The sequence below is a fragment of the Phoenix dactylifera genome, chromosome 16 (assembly GCF_051530095.1).
Source record: "Phoenix dactylifera cultivar Ajwa chromosome 16, Ajwa_hap1_PhDact_Kaust_v1.1, whole genome shotgun sequence".
Taxonomy (NCBI): domain Eukaryota; kingdom Viridiplantae; phylum Streptophyta; class Magnoliopsida; order Arecales; family Arecaceae; genus Phoenix; species Phoenix dactylifera.
Window position 1 is genome coordinate 7,370,380 of NC_143205.1, and position 21,588 is coordinate 7,391,967.

Genomic DNA, 21,588 nt, shown 5'->3' on the forward strand with positions numbered 1-21,588 from the left:
GTTCTCTCATTCTTTTTCTCCTTACAGATGAACCATTCGAACAATATTGAAATGACTGTTTAATGATACTTAATGTCTTAAAAAGTGGAGCTCCTATACACCAACATCCTACAAACAAATAGTTGAAGCAAGTTTTGACACTAATGCTTACAAGCAAACAAACACACCCTCAATGGAACGCACAAGTATTTTCAGAGACAAGAAAAGTGCTACCTAAAAGGAAGTTAGTCACAAAGCCTAGTACGAGAAAATCCCACAAACACAACTGAGTTTGAAAATCTTGGATCAATCATCATCTACAAGTTTCAAAATTCAATATTCCACTTTATCTCGGGTTAAAACACGTGCAACAGCATAGATCTGATTGTGAAATCAAAATGTCAGAACACCCTGTATATATCTGGAAACAGAACTGATCATCTGTTCAAAACAGATGTAGATTCAACAACACTAAAAAAATGGAATAACAAATTGGCTGGGAGAAAAAGGGTAGTATTTCTACAAATAAATAAATAAACAAAAGTTGACTTGAGAGGACAGAAACACATCATGTTACAGGAAACAAAATTCTCAAACTGACAATGTAATCAAATAAACAAAACCTTAGACTTGAGCAGTACCTTCGGTGAATTTGGGATCCTCACACCTGTACTTCCCATCAGGGCCAACTCCAAAACCTTTGGGATCCGCAAACACATTCTCAAGTAGCTGGCTTCTAGGAGGAAATGGGCTTGCATCTGCAAATTCTACAGCATCTTCAATCACATCATCTACCTTTTTCTCGATACCCTTCAGCTCAGACTCACTGGCCAGATCATGTTCAAGAATGTATTTCTTCAAGGCCAAAATGGGGTCTCTTGCAGTGTAGTGAGCTTTCTCATCTGCCAAAATAGACTTTAAGCTTCTGACAAACAGTTTCTAAGTTGACAGAAATTCGGGGATACCTAGTTCATAGAAGTTCAGCGATCTTACGTATTAATGATGTCTATGAACCCTATCAGAAATTATAAATTAAAGAGCTTTTTATAGGTTCATGGTTGCAGACAAACAAGAACAGACAACCCACTCAGCTCGTGACTTTGTATTTTGTTTTATATAATTGCAAGATGATTACCAGTAACTTTATGACTGATAAGTGTCAGAACTAATTTAATTTTCGAGGATTAGTTAAGATGCTAAAGGATATATCTAACAGGAAGCATGTGCAAAACACTTTGAGTAAACAAGTAGTGAGGCACAGATTCACTTCAGTTACAATGTAAAAGCACACACAGAGAGAGAGAGAGTATGTGAAAGTGGAAGATAATACAAGTGTACAGATGAAAGTTAATGCTCGATTGCAGGTTGGTGAACACTTTTTACAGAATAAATCTCTCCATAAACCTGACCTCACATTGATGGGAAAAGACTTGTTGGTTGACACTAAAACTGTTCGTTTTTCAAGTGTGACAGAGTATACAAGCATGAATTTGAAACATATCAGAGTACAATTATTCATTTGCTTTAATTTATTTGTTATAACCATATCAAGCAAAAGTAGAGATAAAAAGCCAGAGCCAGAAGTGTTTTCTCAGTTTTCTGATAAATAGAACACTTCATGAGTGATTTATAAATGCAATTCATACTATAAGTACAACCAGAAGATTTTAAATACCGTGGGACAGGGCCAACTTGGTTTTACCATTGAATGGGATGCCCCGCGCACTCAGGATAGTGCATGTCCCATTACTTTACGACACTTGGGAACGTGGGATGCCCCACCATCCAACCAATACCTAAAACCTTGTTATTAACTAAGAAATAGAAGACAACTATTCTCCTAAGTGATTTGAAATTTAAGATGCTGTAATGAAGGATATTATAATTTAGTTGCCAAAATCAGGATGGGAATGAGCAGTGTGGGTTGGGATGCAGGGAAGAAGATATTCAAAAAAAACATCAAGGACAAAAGCAGAGGGTGCGGATTTGAGATTTCGGAGAGATTTCAAAGCGGATATATTATTCTAGGTCAAAAATTCTAGCTACTAGGATGATAATGATGCTAAAAGTAGCCTTTCTAGATTGTTTTTGCTAGGGTGTAAAATGGAATGAAGCCACTTCAACCCTCTTGTTCTGGCTATTCTTGCCAAATATCTTCTAACTTTTTTACAGGGGAAAAGTAGGCATTTTGAAAGGTAGAGTCAAGATTGGCTGTGTCGATACATGGATCTATACCAGTTGCTCAGTGGTATGGTATGGTACAATATGTGACATTTCATCCCCGACCATATCGGCACAGCCAGAGCCAACGAGGGAAGGGGAGAGGAGAGAGAGAGGACAAGAGAGGGAGAAAGGAAGAGGGAGGGGAAGGGAGGGAGGCCAAGAGGAGAGAGTGAGTGAAAAAGAGAGAGGCTTGCAAGCCCTCATCTTCTCTGCTGATGGTGGGCCGCAAGGGCTCTATCCCTAAATTTTTTTTGATATTTCTTAAGAGGGCTTTCGAGGAGCCCCCTCTCTTTATGGTTCGTCGTACCGGCCCAAACCAGATTGTTATGGAGCGTATCATACCATACCGATTTGGTACCGGTACTCAGTAGGAGTGGCGTACCGACACTTCGTATGTCGAAAAAACTCCGAACTGTATAGTACTGACATAGTGCTAGTGGTATCGGTACGAGATCTGGTATGGAGATGGCGAACCTTGCCTCTCTCCCTCCATTCCTCTCTCTCCTCCCTCTCCCCCTTCCTTGTTGGAATTCTCGAACCAAAATGTGGAACCGTGCCGATCCGCCCTCGATACAATTTGGGGCGGTACTCCATTCCTTAGGTAGAGCGCCACGTTACTCTTTTGAACCCATAGGGTGGAACAGTTTACTCCAGAGTAAAGTGAGTTTTAAATATTAATCCATTTATTTTAGGTTATCTTATTCTCTAACCATCCAACAAAAATCTTGGGCTTTTAAACATATTAAGCAATGAAGTTAAGAGGAGTAGAGATTTCATCATGAGGGTTTTAGCAACTTTGGCCAAGGAACTTGTCTTTTACATTAGAGTTGTGCGTAATTGAGTCAATGACTAAAACCCTAACTTCGTTCCAGTCAAAGTCAGCTACAAACTGTCAAAGAGTTAGGAAGCCCTAGACCATGGAGTTAGCCTATCTCACAGCGTCACCAAGGCAACCATGCCATTTACATCACAAATAGTCAATCATTCTTCGTTCATACTACTTCATTCATATGAACAAATTTGATGTTACTTTAACAAACCAAGATTTCAATATTCCTTCAAGCACGATGAATGAATGCAAAGTTGTAAACAATTAAAAAGCATAAACAAGATATACATTAGTTTAAAGATTCTACATTAAATTTATTAACAAAGCATATGAAAATCAGCATGTATGGTTTATAGTCCAAGCTCAAGTGGTAAAGATAGCAGAGCTTCCTCAATGTCTAGCTTGGTTCTATGATTAAAAAAAAAAGACCTTTCATGGTCGGTTGTTTAATATGTTGACTTTATGTTTTTCACTTCAAATGCAACCTTGCGCTCCTCACTTAGTAGCATTTATGTGTCATTTATCAAATGAACTTACAAGAAAATACCTACATATATAGTACGTTGATGCTTTTACATACACTAGGATACAGGTACATGTGATGCACATTTAGTAACAGAAATAATTAATATTAGCTAAGATAATAACAAAAAAGTATCATGATTCTGCATAAAGAATGAAATAACAAACAAAAATAAAAATAATATAAGTATAAAATAAAATAGAATATAAAAATTAAAATAGAAGATTAAGATTAGAGTTGAATAAGGTTGTTAGAGAAGGAGGTTGATAGAGGAGAAATAAGTAGAGAAAAACCAGTTAGGATAGTGAGAAGAGGAATTTGGGGCTTTAATGATCATGATCTATATCATTAAAAATGCTAAGAAACCAAAAATCACATATTTTAGTGATCTCTAACCTATACATCAATTGGGTGCAATAAAACCGACTAAAATGATATAAGACCATGTTTTGTTATGTTTTAAGCATTAAAATCTATCGATATATGTAGATCATGATCAATAAGAAAGATAATCAATTTAAATACTTTATCATGTATTTAGCACACCAGCAAAATAGAAGCCATCCACTTTTTGTTTCCACATGATGCATAGGTTAAAGACCACCAAAACATATGACTCAACCTTATAGATCATAATCCTTGAATTGGATTCCTTATTATTATTTTTGAAGTCGAGAGAAATAGATATCCTCAAGAGGAGCATAGTCAATCTCTCTCTCTCTCTCTATGTATATATAAATATATATATACACACACACACACACACATACATATACATATATACATACATACACATATATACATACATATACATATATACATACATATATAATTATGTAATGAGGTATGTACATATTTATGACTTTCCAAGCAAGATTGTCAAGAGACCCTGAGGCATATCGAATTGTCTATCACCAATTAGCTGTGCATTAGGCATGCAAATGGTTAGTGGTAAGTAACAAAACCAAAATCCTATTAGCGAGATAGAGCATTTGGGGAATGAGAAGTTGGAGATTTATTTGAGGTTAGGAGAGTCTCAATTAGCTCACATCACTTCAATCAATGTAGTAAGTTATTCAATGCTAGTGTTGCTAAAATCGGCCGATCTATGATTTGAATCATAAGATCTGCATCAACAAACCATAAAACAATCTTGACGGTACTCAAACCATAAGATCTGCTTAAATATTCTCGATTCATTTTCCTTTTAAAGATTTCAATTTGACTTTGAATTCGGGTGCAAATAGGTGGTTAGCTAGCTAAACTTAGTTCTCCATTACAAAGAAGTCTCTATCAATCAAGAAGTGGTTCAATCAATTTTAGGCAAGTTTTGGTTGGCTTAGAGAGAAGGAAAGGATTCCGATTAGAATATGTATCTAGCTAGCAGCAAAAAGTTGATTAAGATTTTTATGAGGAAGATTGTAAATAATTTGCAGCAAACCCCTTGTTCCCTTCTCCTCTTTCTTGTTATTTTGTTTTACAACTATTCTCTCCCTTTTCAGCTCTCCTTGACCCTATATTGCTTATTAAGCAAATTCAACCCTATTTTCTTTCTTTATTGTGCTAAACAATGTCAATAGCGAGCAGATTTCTCATTGATGATCAGTTTCTCCTCTTTCTTGTAACTTGTTACTTACTTTTTTTACTTTTTTATAATTTTCATATTTAAACTTATGATCCACAATCCAATCTGGACCTCTCTACAATTCGTGATCCGATCCTGATCTAAACAGCATGGTCCCTGCACTATACAAAACTAAAATCTACTGAAATATATATATCAATAACCAAGGTCCGCCGTACCGGTACCGGTCGGCGTACCGGTGGCCGGCCGGACCGGTACGGTACCGGTCCGGTCCGGTACGTACCGGCTGGTACCGGTCCCGTACCGGCCGGTACGCGGTGGTTTCAAAAACCACAGCGCGCGGCGCTGTGGTTCTAAAAAAAAAAAAATCGTACCGGTGCGAACCGGCCGGTTCGCATCGGTACGAGACCCGAACCGGCCGGTACGGGCCCCGAACCGGCCGGTACGGGCCCCGAACCGGCCGGTACGCACCCGTACCGGCCGGTTCGGATAAAAAACCGGAAAATACCGGTTTTTTATCCGTTCCGGTACCGGTCCACGGCCGGACCGGTACGTACCGGCCCGTACCGGCCGGTACGGGCCGGTACGGCATTCCATGTCAATAACATTAACACACACAAAAAAAAAACTCCCAGGAAACCATAGAGATTTTGGTGATCTAGGATCACCAAAGCAAGAATATACATGCAAAGTTAAATGGGTAATCACGAGATTCATAAGGAAGACCAGCCATCATATGGGGGGTTTCTCAAGACCAACCAAAGCTAATGACTGATGTTATACTAGCAACTAGGCACATAGAATGCAGTTTAAAGCATAAATAGAATTAAATAGAAAACATGACTAAAAAATAACAGATTTTCACTTAAAATTTTAAATATCATGGATGCTTGAGTTTGTTTTGTAGATGAGGAGTGTGAGCAAGGATGTTCAGTCGAACTCCAGAATTAGAGAATTTTTTTAAAAAAATAAAAATAACATGATTATCAAAACTGTCCACATAACCTTTACTCCCATTTATTCTTTTAAAAAAAGGGATGTTCTGGCTAGTTTTATTAATTAAAAAAATCATGGCATTTTGGTCAAGAATTTTGACATAAGAATCTTTTAAGCATATTCCACTCTCATTTATATACAATATACATAAAGAATCAATAGATTCTCTTTTTTACTAGGTATGAACAAGGTTTGCATGCATGGCCTTGATTACTAGAACAGGAGTATGTCCAGGAACATGCTCAACTGCAGGGATAAGAAAGCAGGGTCCTCAAGGAATTCAGGCTACACAAACATCCATAAAAAATAATGTAAAATATTAAAAATTTATTAGTACGGTTCCATGTTCTAGAGAAATGCATAACAGATGGTATGAAAAACAAGACAATGAATAGTATAATATTAGTAAGACAGTGATTGATTCTAAGATGATGAATGTAGTGATGTAGAGATACTTGAGATGGGTGATCAGAAAACAGGAAAGGAAACAAGATTGTCATGCACATAAAGCAGTGTAGGTAAAATATTCAGCTACTAAGGGCAAGTCCCAAAGTCTTCTGTTAGTGAGCATTTGTAACACCACTTTTTAAGAGAAGCTATCTCCCATGATTTGAATTTCTTCAAGGTTAAAAGTCAACAATTGCTGTTTAATAATTATGTTCACAAGTTAAAATCGTACTTGTTTTCTGGAGTCCTGACATGTCTTATAGTCTAGATCAATAGCATATCCTTTTTTACACCTTTCCAGATATGTTGATCTTTAATGCTATATCAAGAACCTGAAAGGTTGAGGTTTCCAGTTCTAAAGTACTAAAGTTTATTTGTAAATGATTTATCTATGTTTCCAAGTTTTTTTACGAGTGATCCTAAACTTAATTAAGCCCTGAAACTAATCCCTACATCATAGTCTGGCCCCAAACTTACATCAGACATCAACATGAATTGCAGATTTTTCTAACATGAATTAACACAACATAATGATTACTAGTCAATAATTGTTACTAGTTTTATTATCAAATTTAATACCTCACAATCACAAAATTCCCACTTTCTTACAATAGTAATCCCTCCCAAGCTTGCCACAAAAGCAAATAACAAACCAAGTGAGACCCAAGCGAGACCATCAGTTCAGTAATTCATGTTCCAAGAATAAAAGACAATGCAGAAATACAAGCTATTCGCCAATTTTCAAATTTGGATCGGTTTAATAATTCGAAAGAGCTAAGCAGAATTTGCACATCTTTCAAATGATAAAAATAAGCATTGTGTACTCATGAGAACACAGACATATTCTACTTTGATCTTATGCCAAATAGACATCGGCCATAAAAATTGCATGCTCAAGCATTTGTCACTGACTAATACCCATCTAAGGCCCTATTTGGTTGCTGAGAGAGTGAAAGAAAAAGAAAGTTATGATTAGAATATTCTTTTTCCAATGTTTAGTATTAGCAAGGAAATTCAAAAGGAAAATTTTCGAGAGAATTTTGGGCCAGAATTTCACTAACCATCCTGAAATTTTCTATCTCCAAGAGGTAGTGATTTTGAGAAAGTAAATAAAGGTATCTCGAGTGCAGCTTAATTTAAACAAGAGTTATCAAAGCTCAATAAGAAAATGGTTTTTTTCAACAACTTTCTCTTTGATTTCTTACTTACAACCAAACAATTGAAAATTCTTGACGTTCTTTTCTTTTCCACTAGAGAAACAAATTATTTTTCCTTCATTTCTCAGCAACCACAGTCTAAAGGTTCCAGCAGAAAAGAATTAAAATAACCTCGCTTAGGTCTGATACTGTTTCACATGAAAAGGACCACACCGAATATTCTGAAATTCAGAGGATGTTAGCTTTAACCCCACCCCCAACCCATCATACAAAAAAAAAAAAGAAAAGAAAAAAGATCTGTGGCTTTAAGTTAAAACCATTCAAGGCCCAGGTGTTATGCCTTGCTGCATGACGCATGGCCCTGCCCAATATTAAGAAAGAGAAATAGAAATTTTGATACTTTATCGGCATGGTTGGAAGAACACATCAAACATCTAGACTAGAATATGTGGCAGGCTGGCAACATAAGATGCCAGCTTGAGATCATGCTTGAGCAAAAAGAAAATAGTTTTGTTTTCACAAGGGACACGGCTGTTTGAACCTTTTCAACATGACCCACTGAGATAGATGAGAGATTACCTATATAGTATTCACTAAACATGTGTGGCTCGACTTTTACGGACAAATGCATCAGGGGATCTCTTTGGACTGGGTATCCAGTTGTGGTGTTTTCTTCGATTGACAACTATCAAGGGGAGGAAATTTCAATTTTTCTATAGCTAAGTTAAAGGAAGCAGATTAAGTACTGAGCAAGCAATTGCATGATGACCAATGGGAAGAAAGATAGAGAAATCTGTGCCTCGGAGATTAACATGAGAATAATTTCCTTTGGATACAAGAAGACTTTAGCTTCAATATCGTGAACTACAATAGAAGGATGAGTTCATAAAAGCTCACCAAGAGGTTTCGCATAGCATACTGCCCACGCGCACAGATTCATTTTATACTGAGAAGACTTGGGTGCTGAATTATAAGGTGGAATATAAGAGAAAATTTAAGAAAAGTTGATTAGACAACACAATGATAGAGTTGCTTAAACATAATGTGCTGGACCTCAAGGCTAAGCATTTGAGGAAACATGCCTAAAATTGTGTGTGGGTCACCTTTTCCATCAAGCTTCACAAGCTTAGGTATCTTGGACCAGGGTGGTAGACTTACATTTGGATAATAGCACATAGCTGCCAGAGAACATTTTGAGTTATAGCCGCTTGGGTGAACTCTAAGACTTGTCACTCGAAATCTTCTCGGGAATTTAAGATCCAAGGATGAAATGCATTTTCGGTTGGATGAGGGGAGCAACGGTTAACACCAAAGGAAACTTTTTGGTCCAACGGTTGGTCATAATGTCCTACATTGGGTTGTAAAGGGTAGCCTGAGTTAGGCTAGCTAGATAGACCAGAAATATGGAAAGAAGGTTCTTGATTTGTTAGACTAGGATAACCCTGATTGGATTAAGAAAAAGAATCGATCGGCTATAGAGGAGGCTCTTGTTGCCGATAACCCAAGTTGGGTTGTGCCTGTTGTGTCGGGCAGAAAGCGGAAGAGTCAAGTGTCAATTCAGATAGATAGACATGGTTTGACCGACTGATCATGGGTGGAACATGGCCTGTTTGACGAGTTGCCAATGGCATCTGGTCTTGGTAGCCATAAATTCGAATTCATGCGAATAAAAATAAAGAGTTAACTGGCCAGATAGCTAGATGATGAGACAGTCTTTGGATTGGAGCAGAAAGATGGAGAAGATTTGAGGGTCCCCACTTTCTTGCTTTTTGTACCCTTTTATCGGCATGAGTTGGGCTAATGGGGAAAGGAGTTTTTGTTAGCTTGAGATTAAAGGGTCTTAATCCAATGGAGAAGAGAAGATTCCCGGCAAAAGTGAAAAAGTCTTGATCCATAAACACTTGCTCATCTTGCACCAGCACCAAGAAAACATGTGAATGAAAAAACAAGGGCACCATAAGTCATATGCTATCTTTGTGCAAAGACCACATAAATTGCTAATGTGTGCCCTAGGAGGTAGGCAATTACTGCTACTGTTAAAGAGTAAAATGAGGAGAATTAAGCTTAGAAGAATGAAGATGATATCCATCATGTGGAGCTTGAGGGTGCTTTAAGAGGCAATACATTGTCCTTAGTGGCACATCATACATAAGAGTAAATAAAGGGGGATACTTTTTGCACAATTGCCTAATTCTAATATAATCACCTGAATCTAGTCTTCATAGAGTTCGTTAAAAGGTAGGGCCTAGAAGAAATTCGAATCCAGAGGCCTATCCTTAACTTGGATCGAGAATAACATGGACTACAACTACAAAGATATGCTACTCATTTATTAGACTAGGAGGAAAGGTTCCACAATTTGTTGATTGTCCTATTGTCCCAATGAAATATATGTTATTTTGGGATCCCCTAGTTACAATATTTAGATGTCATTCGCAAACCCATAGTTTTAGTATGAAGACTTGTGGATGACAACACTGCTCGATAGTTCTATGGTTGTACCTTTAAGTCTCTTCAATCGAAAGAACAAGGCAGTAATTGCATCATGAAGAAGTCCCCTACTATTGCAATAGCTTCTACATCTTGGGGGATTCTTGGATAATGTATAGGATAGGGTCATAAGCTAGCTTCTTTTCTATACTCGAGCAGTTGATGCAATTGGAAGCTGCAATGTATTTGATTCAATATTAAGAATCAATTTTTTGGAGGATTGACAATTATATCTAAATCAGAAGCCTTTTTGCTAAACTTTATGTTTTCTAGTGTTTATCAACATCATTATATTAGTAATCTAATTCATGTAAGGCTAAGTTTGAAAGTTCCAAGTCATCAGAAAGCTAGTTTGTACACTTAGGTGGCAATGACTTGGAGTTATTTCCACCATGGTTCACATTACTAAATTTGTTACCTATACCAGTACCATGCTGGAATGGTATCAAGAAGGGTCGGTTCATCATATCAACAATCAGTATGCTCCCGTACCAAGTATTGGTTCGCTGTTGGTGAAGTGTGATATGCCTGGTACTAGGTGGTATGGTCCAATAAGGCAAATCATGATCTCCACATAAGCCTTTATTTAAAAGATTGGGCCCCATTGCAACTAGAGATAAAAGAGGAGTAGGTTCTCCTTGTTCCCTTTAGACATCCTTACCTCCAAAACCTCTCGCTCTTTCTCTCCCTCCCCCTCACTCACTCACTTCTCTCTCCCACACATAGAGATACAACAAAGCGGGCTGGCCACTTAACAAGGTTACTTTAAGTTTTTAAAGGTTATATAGCATTATGCTTCTTATTTAAGGGGATTTTTATGTAACATAATTCGGTTTTAAAATTTGGAAAAGTAACAGGCCTCTCTGCTTCTCTTAGTTAATCTTCAGCCTCCTCTCATTTTCTTCCTCCTCTCATTCATTCTCTTGATCTTCTTCCTCCCCCCTCTTCTTCAGTTTAATTTCCTACATGTCTTTTGCTATCCTTGCATAAGATTACCACTTACGTAATTTATTGATTTCTACAAGAAAGCCAGAAGATCTTGCACCTAGAAATTCTAGACTGCAGTCTTCTAACCAATCTTGATATTTAATATGACCTTTAAAACCATCAGGAGCCATATACATACATACATACATACATACATACATACATACATACATATACAAACATAGATATATATACATACATACATACATATACATACATACATACATATACATACATACATACATATATATACACACACACACACACACATACATACATACATACATACATACATATATATATATATATATATATATATATATATATGTTACTTTACATTCTTGAAATGATTCATATACCGTCATTAAGCATATACATTCTTGAAGTGATTCATACATACATATATACATAATACATACATACTATATACATACTATAAACATACATACATACATACATACATACATACATACATATATATATATACATACATGTGTATGTTACTTCATATTCTTGAAGTGATTCATGTACCATCATTGAGCATCCTAAAACCCAGAGGTACATCAATTAATCAGAGTCGTCTCCTACAATTATTTCCAGCACTGATGTGCTCTAAAACTGATGAAATTATGTACATGCAAGAATTGATCGCTAATGATCGCATGATCAATTTATTGAAAGAAACATGCAGGGAAATAAGGAACACATCTTGCAATTGAACAATATATCTTGTAGTCAAGCCACGACATGGTCAATGGGTAATGGATTCCCAAATAACATTGCTTTCACTACCTTAATCTATTATACAAAGAGATGGAGATTCACGTCAGGAATGGTTGCCTACAATAGAACCAAAACCGGCAGTTTGCAATTGTTGAATACAAATAGAATTTAATGGAATGGTTGAGCACTGTGTCATAGTATTCTAATAATGCTGTTTATAATATGAATCCACATAAGTATGGATGCTATGGTGGACATTTAATAAAATCAAAGGGGTCAAGTTCGAAATGAGTATGTAGAAGTGGGACCTGTGAAGGATAAAGTGAGGAAGACTGTGAATAGCCATCAAAATATTATACATAACAAAGCTGCCTCCAAGTTGGAGACTAAACAGAAAATAATAGGCCTAGAGAAAATTAATATACATGTCACAAAGCAACTTCCTTCCTAATGAGCAAGAAGCATATAATCATACCACATACTAATCTCGACCGTAATAAAAAGAAAAATTCTAACTCCATTCCTAAAGCACCACCAACGTAACATTCATCCTATAACTAGAAACCATTAGGTGACAACACACTGATTTATGAGCATATTAATTACTTGAACAATTAATTTTCATAATTCAAACGGCTAATTTATGAATAGGAAAAGAGGCATATAATATGTTCATGCCCGAATCATATTCTTTTCCCAAATTATGCCTAAGTCTATCACATAGTCAAGAATGTTTATCATAGACCTTCATTATTCTTATCTACAACATCCAGATCTTTTGCTTTTTCTAATAATCCCCTTTAGACTCGAATGCTTCAACATTATGTAGGAAATAAAGAATCCAAAAAACTTGCACATCAAACCGAAAGCAATGCAACAAGGTAAAGTGGCGCATAGTTTAAAGTCAACATCCTCACCAGGCTTTCGAAGCTCATCAGGGTCCGCGAGTGAGTGCCCTCGGAACCGATAGGTCTCACACTCCACAAGAGTAGGCCCCTCTCCGCTCCTTGCCCTCTCAATCGCCTCCTTAGCCACCTCCCTCACCTTCAGCACATCCATTCCATCCACGGGCACCCCGGGCATCCCAAATGCAGGCCCCTTCTTCCAGATGACGGGGTCGGACGTGGCTCTAAGGTGCGACATTCCAATCGCCCACAAGTTATTCTCGACTACAAACACAATGGGCAGCTTCCAGAGCTGAGCCATGTTCAGGCACTCAAAGAACTGCCCGTTGTTGCAGGTGCCGTCCCCGAAGAATGCGAGGGTGACGTCGAGGCCGCCGCTGGGGGATGCCTCCTTGAGGACTTCGTGGCGGTACCGCGAGGAGAAGGCGGCACCGGTGGCGACGGGGATGGCCTCGCCGATGAAGGCGAAACCACCGAGGAAATTGTGGGGGGCGGAGAACATGTGCATGGAACCGCCCTGGCCGCGGCAGCAGCCAGTGGTCTTGCCGAAGAGCTCGGCCATGACGGCGCGGGCCGGGACGCCCTTGCTGAGGGCGTGGACGTGGTCCCGGTAGGTGCTGACGACGGCATCGCCGGGCTGGAGGAGGCGGATGAAGCCAGTGGAGACCGCTTCTTGGCCGTTGTAGAGGTGAACGAAGCCGAACATCTTGCCCCGGTAATACATCTGGGCGCACATGTCCTCGAACGACCTCCCCAGCGCCATGTCCTCGTACAGATCCAGCGCCTCCCGACGGGTTACCAGTGCCTTGTCCTTTTGGTTTTTGGGGGGCATGATAAATCAAAAGAATACGCACACAAAAAATATAAATTCCTTGATTAGATGATAAATCAAAAGATTAATACGATTGATTAGGATTTAGAGAATGGAGGGCAGGAGAGGTACGTGGTTGGAAGGGGAGGTGACGCGCTGCTCGTCACTGAGGACATGAGAGGAGACAGCGCGGAGGGGACTGGGAGAGGAGGAGTTGAGTCGGATCGCGGCGGAGTGGCGGAGGCTGCCGGCGCCAGCGGAGGCAGGGGAAGGAAAGGGGAAGGGGAAGGAGGGTTTGGGGTTGGAGGAGGGGGTGGATCGGGTGGTGATGGTCGGGGTTGAGAGGCTCTTGACGGCCGAGAACGCGGACATTTTTCTTTCCTCTTTCTCCTCCTGATTTCTTCTCCTTAAGGAGGGACGTCGTTTCTGAGGAAAAGGCAAGGAGGGACGGAGAGATATATAAACCGAGGGTGGGGAGTGAGGGGAGGGCGGAGAGACCGAGGAGGGAGACGTGGAAAACTTCGCCCGAACGGCTGGGTTTATTCGCGGGCAAACGAACGATCAAAGTAGCTGCCAAAAGTACTCGTTTTGTTCGCGGAGAACGACCGGAAAATATATGTTCAATAGGAAAACAAGAAAAATATTTTTTATTTGATTAAAGTTTTTAAATTAAAAAAATAAAAAATAATATTTTTGTAAAAGTAAATTTTTATATTTTATAAAAAAATTTATAGAAGAGCTACTTTCTTACTTATTAAAAATTAATTTTTTTTCAAAAATATCCTTAAGCCATTAAAATCTATGAGTAATAGATATTTAATATATTTTTTTAGAAAAGTAGATGCTTAACCAAATATAAACCACTCAAGAATCTGTCGCTTTTCTATAATCAACCAAACATACCAAAATTATTTTCTCAAACATTATTGTTACGGGGGAACTTAGCCACCATGCCCCACGTGACCGGCACGCGCGCCCGGGAAGACTACGGCTGCCCCTTGATCCAGCAATCCGACCTCGGGTCGGATATCTTCGGCTCCGCAGCCCGACCCCGAGTCGGCTGCCCCTTTATCCAGCAATCCGACCTTGGGTCGGATATCTTCGGCTCCGCAGCCCGACCCCGAGTCGGCTGCCCCTTGATCCAGCAATCCGACCCCGAGTCGGCAATCTCTGACAACAACAGACTGTTCCCCTGAGGCACGCCGCGGCCCCCTGCTCCACTACTCCCTGCAACGGCCGTATCCGACGCTGTTTCACGATCCCCTGTAACAGTCGTACAAAGCGGAACTCCACTACGCCCTGCCATAGCCGTACCCAGCGCTGCCCCACGACGCCCTGTAACGGCCATGTCAGTGGCAACCCCATCGCGCCACACGATGACCAATCCCCAAAAGAACCCCCCAGCCTGGTATATATGCGGCTGGGGGGGAAGGGGGAGGGTAAGCAAGATTTTCCAGAGTATCATCTTACCTGCTACCTCTCCTTCTCCTTCGATCTTCCCTAACTTGATCGTCGGAGGGCCCCCACTACCCCGGTGGTGGTGCGAGGCTTGCTTGCAGGTTCCCCGGCGGAAGGTGGAGCGCAACCGAAGCAATTCCAAGGGAACCCCGTTCACACCGCTGTGCCAATCGTTCTCGGTTTGAACCCCCAGCAACAGTTGGCGCTAGAAGGAGGGCCGGATCTCAGAGCGATCGTAATGGCATGGCGAGGTGGTCGTGGAGCTTCCAATGCTTCCGGTCGCGGGGCCTCTCACGCCTCTGGCCGGAAGGCCGCTGCATCTCCAACACACTCTCAGCAACACTCCACCTCCCCACCGCCCGTTCAGACGGTCGAAGCCGCCCAGTTCGACCAACTAACCCAGCAGGTTCGCACCCTCGCGGAGGCGGTGCAGAATCTGCAGGGTGCGATTTCCCGGGCGCCGCAGCGGGCTCAGGAGCCGCCGCGGCCTGAGCATTCGCCTGTCCTCCTCAACCCGCGCTCCTTCCTCTCCCATGGGGATGAGCGCCGGCGCGAGGAGGATTCTCGAGCACGCTCCATTCTGCCGGGACCCTCCCACCGGAGCCGCGCGGGGTCCGAGAGGCGGGCCCGGGCGCGTTCCCAGACCCCCCAATCCTCGAGGAACCCGCGCTCCAGTCGGTCCCCCTCTCGCCGCTCCTTGTCTCCCACCCACCGGTCGCGCTCCCTGGACCGGCAGGTGGACGATCTCCACCGACAACTCCAGGTCCTGAAGGGCCATTCCAAAGATCCCTTCGCCGACTTAGAGATCTCCTCCCAGCCGGCGCTTGCCTCGAGGATCCTGCGGACCCCGAATCCGCCGGGGTTCTGGTGCAAAAATAAAACTGCTCTCCCAAGTGCAGGAGAATCGCACAAGTAGTATAACTCGGAAGTCCGAGGTCGATTCCTCAGGGAACGATCTATGGATTATTAGCTTAATTTCAGATTAATTGATTCAATGAACTTGTGGATTAAGATGATGGTTTGCAAATAGAAAATAAACCAGCAAATAGAGAGTCGAAGTTTGGATAGATTAAAATGGTGTAGGGATCCAGAATCTCCTTTAATAATATCAAGTTCATGCAATAAATTCTATGATTCTTTTGTTTTCTTTTAAAAATTATAAGCAGATAAAATTTAATTATTGAGTATGTTCTTGATAACATGAATTCTCTTTTTAAGCATTCAACGTGCCTTAGAACGTCAACGATGAATCAAATAATTGAGGAAGACATGTATCAATAAGCATAAATCATAAAAGAATTTTCAACATATGAGAATCATAACATAATCAAAAGATAAATCGTATAAAGCAAAGGATTAGAATTTACATCATGAACTCGGTACACCAAAGGATCCTCCTTCACCCATCACCAAGGATTTTAGCTCATCATCTTCCTCTCTCTTTCTCACTCTTTTTTTTTTTTTAATATCAGAAACAGGGCATCCCCTGTTTCTTTCTATTTTTTTTTTCTCTTTTTCTTACTACTGCAGCAGCCCGGCTCCTCTATTTTCTTCTTCAAATCGGAGCTTCTTCCCCCCCCACTTTTCCCTTCTCAGCCGATTCCTCTTATACTCGACTCTCCCCCTCTATGGATCTTAGGAATGCGCTGGAGGAGGCTGAATCTTAGGCGCGTGAGGCTGGGAGGTGATCGTGGGCGAAGATGAGCTGGAAATGAAGCTCGGACGGGTGAGTCGCAGATCTGAAAGATGCCCGGAAGGAAGGAGCCTGGACGCGGGGATCTGTGGGAGGAGAGGACGCTAATCTCGGCTGGGATATTGTGGAGAAATGAAGCCGCGGACGCTGTGGAGGAGGCGGTGATCACTGGCTTCACAGACGGCGTGAGCGGACGAAGGGGTTGATCGCAGGTGCTGCGGAGGAGGCGGACGGCTGGGCGGTGATCGCGGCTGGCGGACGTCGCGACGCTTCACGGCTGGCTGGGACCATTCACGGGATGTTGTGGAGGAGGCGCACGGATCTTTGGACGCTGGGTAGAGGCTCTGTTACGGCTGCTCCGCGGACGCTTGGACTGTGATCGCGGTCAAGACGGGAGGGGAGAAGAGGACCGGACGCCGTGGATGAAGCAGACGCTGGGAGGAGGCACTGATCGCTGGCTCGGGCGGACGCTGTGATTGTGCACGGGAGCTGGTCACGGGCTGCTGGGAGGTCCGGGAGATGATCACGGACATGGGACGAATGCTTCGGAGGTGATCGCGGATTGCTGGGTCGTGCGGATGCTGGGAAGAGGTGCACGCGGAGGGAGGTGGAAGCACAAAAACATCACGGACGGCTGGGGAAAGGAACGCCCGATTTGGAAAGTTTTTGGAATTCTTCCCCAACTACACGTGATCTTTCTTTATTTTGATCCCCAATGTGCTCTAGAAGCTATGGCATGTAGACATGTGTAGCTCCGGTGCAAGTATACTCAATGAATGGTGAATTCGATCAGACCATGACGGGGTTGGGCATGCGCGGTCTGAGTTATGCATCTGTTTAAGCCCAATCTGTACTGAATACGTATTTTGGCCTCGATTTACGATCACCTATACTTAACAAAAATATAATATTAATCTAGTGAGACTATCATTATCTTGTTAGCGATAATACTAATTTATGTGGTATGTAGATCGCACTTTTGTGCTCTCATCACACCCCCCAACTAGCTTATTGCTAGTCTCTAGCAATTTAGAGTAAACAATATCATGAGAGTACAAAAAAGTGTTGGTTGATCCTTTGATGTTTTATTAGAACTAATTGCATAAAATTAAGATAAGTACTCACTTTCGTAGGAATCACGATTGCACTTAGCATGTGCAACAAGCCGTTAAACCCCTAGGTTACCCTAGTGGACGAGTGTTGTCTCGTGAGGGTTTGCAGTGATGTTACCCACAAACATCATTCATAAAATGATATATAATGAAATTTAAGTCAATGCACACGTGATATATATTTTTCTCAAGCATGGCAACTATCAAAGCAAGGGTAATACTAAAGTGTAGTATGCATAAACAGATGACTTTCTTAGAGCACTAATACCTCCACCACAACATGGTACCACTTGACTTTTAGGTGCACTACTCAAGTTCACAGGTGTTTATTACAATTTATTGGAGCCTGATCCATCAAATTTTCAGAATATCTCATGTTGTCTAAATTTTGTCAAGAATGGTTCGCATATAAAGAAGGAGCTATCAATCCCAACTAAACATCCAAAGTACACAGAGTTCCAAATTAATGGAGTCAAACCAGCCATTACCACATATCACTGGGTTCAGTCTGACCAACCCTATTCATGCTTATTTTTATTTTTAAACACATATGACGATTACAATAATCCAACCTCCTTAGGCTCTAGTAAGGTCCATGTAGCGAGTTTTCGGCCAATGACTCCTGATCCAGTTGGCTCAAGGCATTAGGTGAAACACCCCTCGGGCTTAATTACTCGAACCAGACTACACCACGAGGTCAGACTTGTCATCTTCTTCTTTTTTTTTTTTTTTTTTTTGCAATAAAAAGAGAAGGTAAACTGAACCATATAACGTGACTGCATTGTGGCTATAGGTCAACCAAGGTCGGAACATAAGGCACTTAGGTGATCTAGCTAGGGTATTCAACTTCTATCTTTATGTGAAAACCAAATCATGAACCTTATAGTACGGACAAGGATACTCGTACTTCTTTTACAGATACGGCTTAATAAAAATGCATTAAACAAATATGAACTCCTGAGACCTTCCTATAATCATTAAGTACATGTGCGGAGATCTAATAATAGGTCTCTGATCAGTCATAATATGCATGTGTTCCTTGCCGTAATAGTTGCACAAACTCAATATGAAAATACATGTGCATTTGCTAAGAAAAGAATGCAATTTTTTTTTTATATATATATATTTTTTTAAATCAAAATACTTCCCTCCCCCCAACTTAAATATTGCATTGTCCTCAATGTAATAGATACAAGAAAGCTATAATGAAAGATAGTAGAGAAAATAATATTGAAGAGAAGAGGAATACCTTGAGCTGTTGATATCCAGAAAATAAAACCTACAAAACTAGAAAAATAATCCTAACTAATATACACGTACCTTTGCCTTCATGCTCAGTCATAAGAAGGCTCCCCCAAGAAAAAGGAGTCCTCTTCATCTGCAAAATTCTCAAGAAAAGGTTTTAACCTGTGTCCATTTACCTTAAAAATTTTACCATCCCGTGGATTCTCAATCTCAACCGCCCCATGTGGAAAAATAGTTTTTATAATGTAAGGACCTGTCCATCTCGATCGCAACTTACCAGGAAACAGATGTAAGCGGGAATCATATAAAAGAACTTTTTGCAAAGGTTCAAAAGTTTTTTTTAAAATTGATTTATCATGTAAGATCTTCATTTGTTCTTTGCAAATTTTAGCGTTGTCATAAGCATCTCTGCGAATCTCATTAAGCTCGTTTAATTGCAATTTTCTAGCTAGACCGGCATCTTGTAAATCAAAATTCAATTTTCTAATTGCCCAATACGATTTATGCTCTATTTCTACAGGCAGATGACATGCTTTTCCGTAAACTAGCCGGTAGGGAGACATGCCAAGAATGGTTTTGTATGCAGTCCGATAGGCCCATAATGCATCTGATAGTTTCAAGGACCAATCTTTCCGTGATGGGTTCACCGTTTTCTCTAAAATACGTTTGATCTCTCGATTGGCTAACTCTACCTGGCCACTGGTTTGCGGATGATATGGGGTAGCAATTCTATGGGTGACACCATATTTTTTCAATAAGGTTTCGAAAGGTTTATTACAAAAGTGTTTTCCACCGTCACTAATTATGATTTTAGGCATCCCAAATCGTGAAAAAATATTTTCTTTTAAAAACTTCAGGACAGGTTTGTGATCATTGGTCTTACAAGCAACAGCTTCTACCCATTTGGACACATATTCGACACCGACTAAAATGTACTCATATCCAAAAGATGGTGGGAATGGGCCCATAAAATCGATGCCCCAACAATCGAAAATTTCGATAATAGTAATGGGTTGAAGAGGCATCATTTGCCTACGAGTTAGACTTCCAATACGTTGACATGGATCACATGTTCTGCAGAACTCGTGGGCATCTTTGAACATAGTAGGCCAATAGAAACCACATTGCAAGACCTTTGCAACAGTTTTCTTAGAGGCAAAGTGTCCACCGCAAGCATCAGTGTGGCAGAAAGAAAGTACGCTTTGTATATCATGATCCGGTATGCATCGTCTAAAAATTTGATCATTGCAATATTTAAACAAATAGGGTTCGTCATAGTAATAATTCTTTACCTCGCGCAAGAAAATTTTTCTATCTGTCGACCCCCAATGCTCCGGCATCCGGCTTGTAACAAGAAAATTTACAATATCTGCATACCATGGGATACTAGAAAGTGCAAACAACTGCTCTTCAGGGAATGAGTCCTTGATGGAAAACTGTGGCACTGAATCATGAAAAACTAATCGTGATAAATGGTCAGCAACCACATTCTCTACTCCTTTTTTATCTTTGATAGTGATGTCAAATTCTTGAAGTAGAAGTATCCATCGTATTAAGCGTGGTTTGGCCTCTTTCTTATCCAACAAATATTTTAGTGCCGCATGGTCCGTGAAGATAACAATAGGAGCACCAAGGATATAAGAGCGAAATTTATCTAAAGCAAATACTACTGCAAGCAATTCCTTCTCGGTGGTGGTGTAATTCATTTGAGCATCGTTTAAGGTTTTGCTTGCATAGTAAATGACATATGGCTTATTATCCTTGCGTTGTCCTAAGACAGCTCCTATTGCATAGTCGCTAGCGTCGCACATAATCTCAAAAGGTAATGACCAATCGGGTGGTCGAATGATGGGTGCAGTGCTAAGCATAGATTTTAACTTCTCGAATGCATCTTGGCAAGTTTCATTCCAATTGAACGGTGTATCAAGGGATAGGAGATTACATAATGGTCGAGATATGACACTAAAGTCCTTGATGAATCTCCTATAAAATCCGGCGTGACCCAAAAATGATCTAACATCTCTAACCGTCTTGGGTGCAGGTAGCTTAGCAATTAAATCAGTCTTAGCTCTATCTACTTCCATGCCCTTCGATGAAACAATATGTCCTAAGACAATTCCCTTTGGCACCATGAAGTGGCATTTCTCCCAATTCAGTATCAAATTCTTTTCCATACATCGAGCTAAGACAGCTTGTAAATGTGACAGGCATTCATCAAATGTGTCGCCAAAAACGGAGAAGTCGTCCATGAACACTTTCAAAAATTTTTCGTTCATGTCTTCAAAGATGCTGAGCATGCATCTTTGGAATGTTGCAGGTGCATTACACAACCCGAATGGCATTCGTCGGAAAGCAAATGTGCCAAAAGGACAAGTGAAGGTAGTCTTCTCTTGATCTTCCGGTGAAATTTCAATTTGATAATATC

At 40.6% G+C, this 21,588-nt stretch overlaps 1 protein-coding gene across 2 annotated transcripts; it reads right to left on the reverse strand.

The window, feature by feature from the left end:
- Positions 1-367: 367 nt before the first annotated feature.
- On the reverse strand, positions 368-14,242 carry LOC103699826 (pyruvate dehydrogenase E1 component subunit alpha-3, chloroplastic). Of its 2 annotated transcripts, none has more exons than XM_039118818.3 (3): positions 13,788-14,235; positions 12,857-13,655; positions 368-881 (listed from the first exon to the last, which is right to left on the reverse strand). In XM_039118818.3, exons 1-3 carry the CDS (start codon positions 14,025-14,027, stop codon positions 604-606), a joined length of 1,317 nt encoding a protein of 438 aa, XP_038974746.2. In that variant the 5' UTR covers positions 14,028-14,235; the 3' UTR covers positions 368-603. The 2 variants fall into 2 exon arrangements, with proteins under 2 accessions (XP_038974746.2, XP_026657736.3); XM_026801935.4 differs by lacking the exon at positions 368-881 and adding an exon at positions 11,581-12,247 and having other exon boundaries at positions 13,788-14,242.
- Between the last annotated feature and the right edge of the window lie 7,346 nt (positions 14,243-21,588).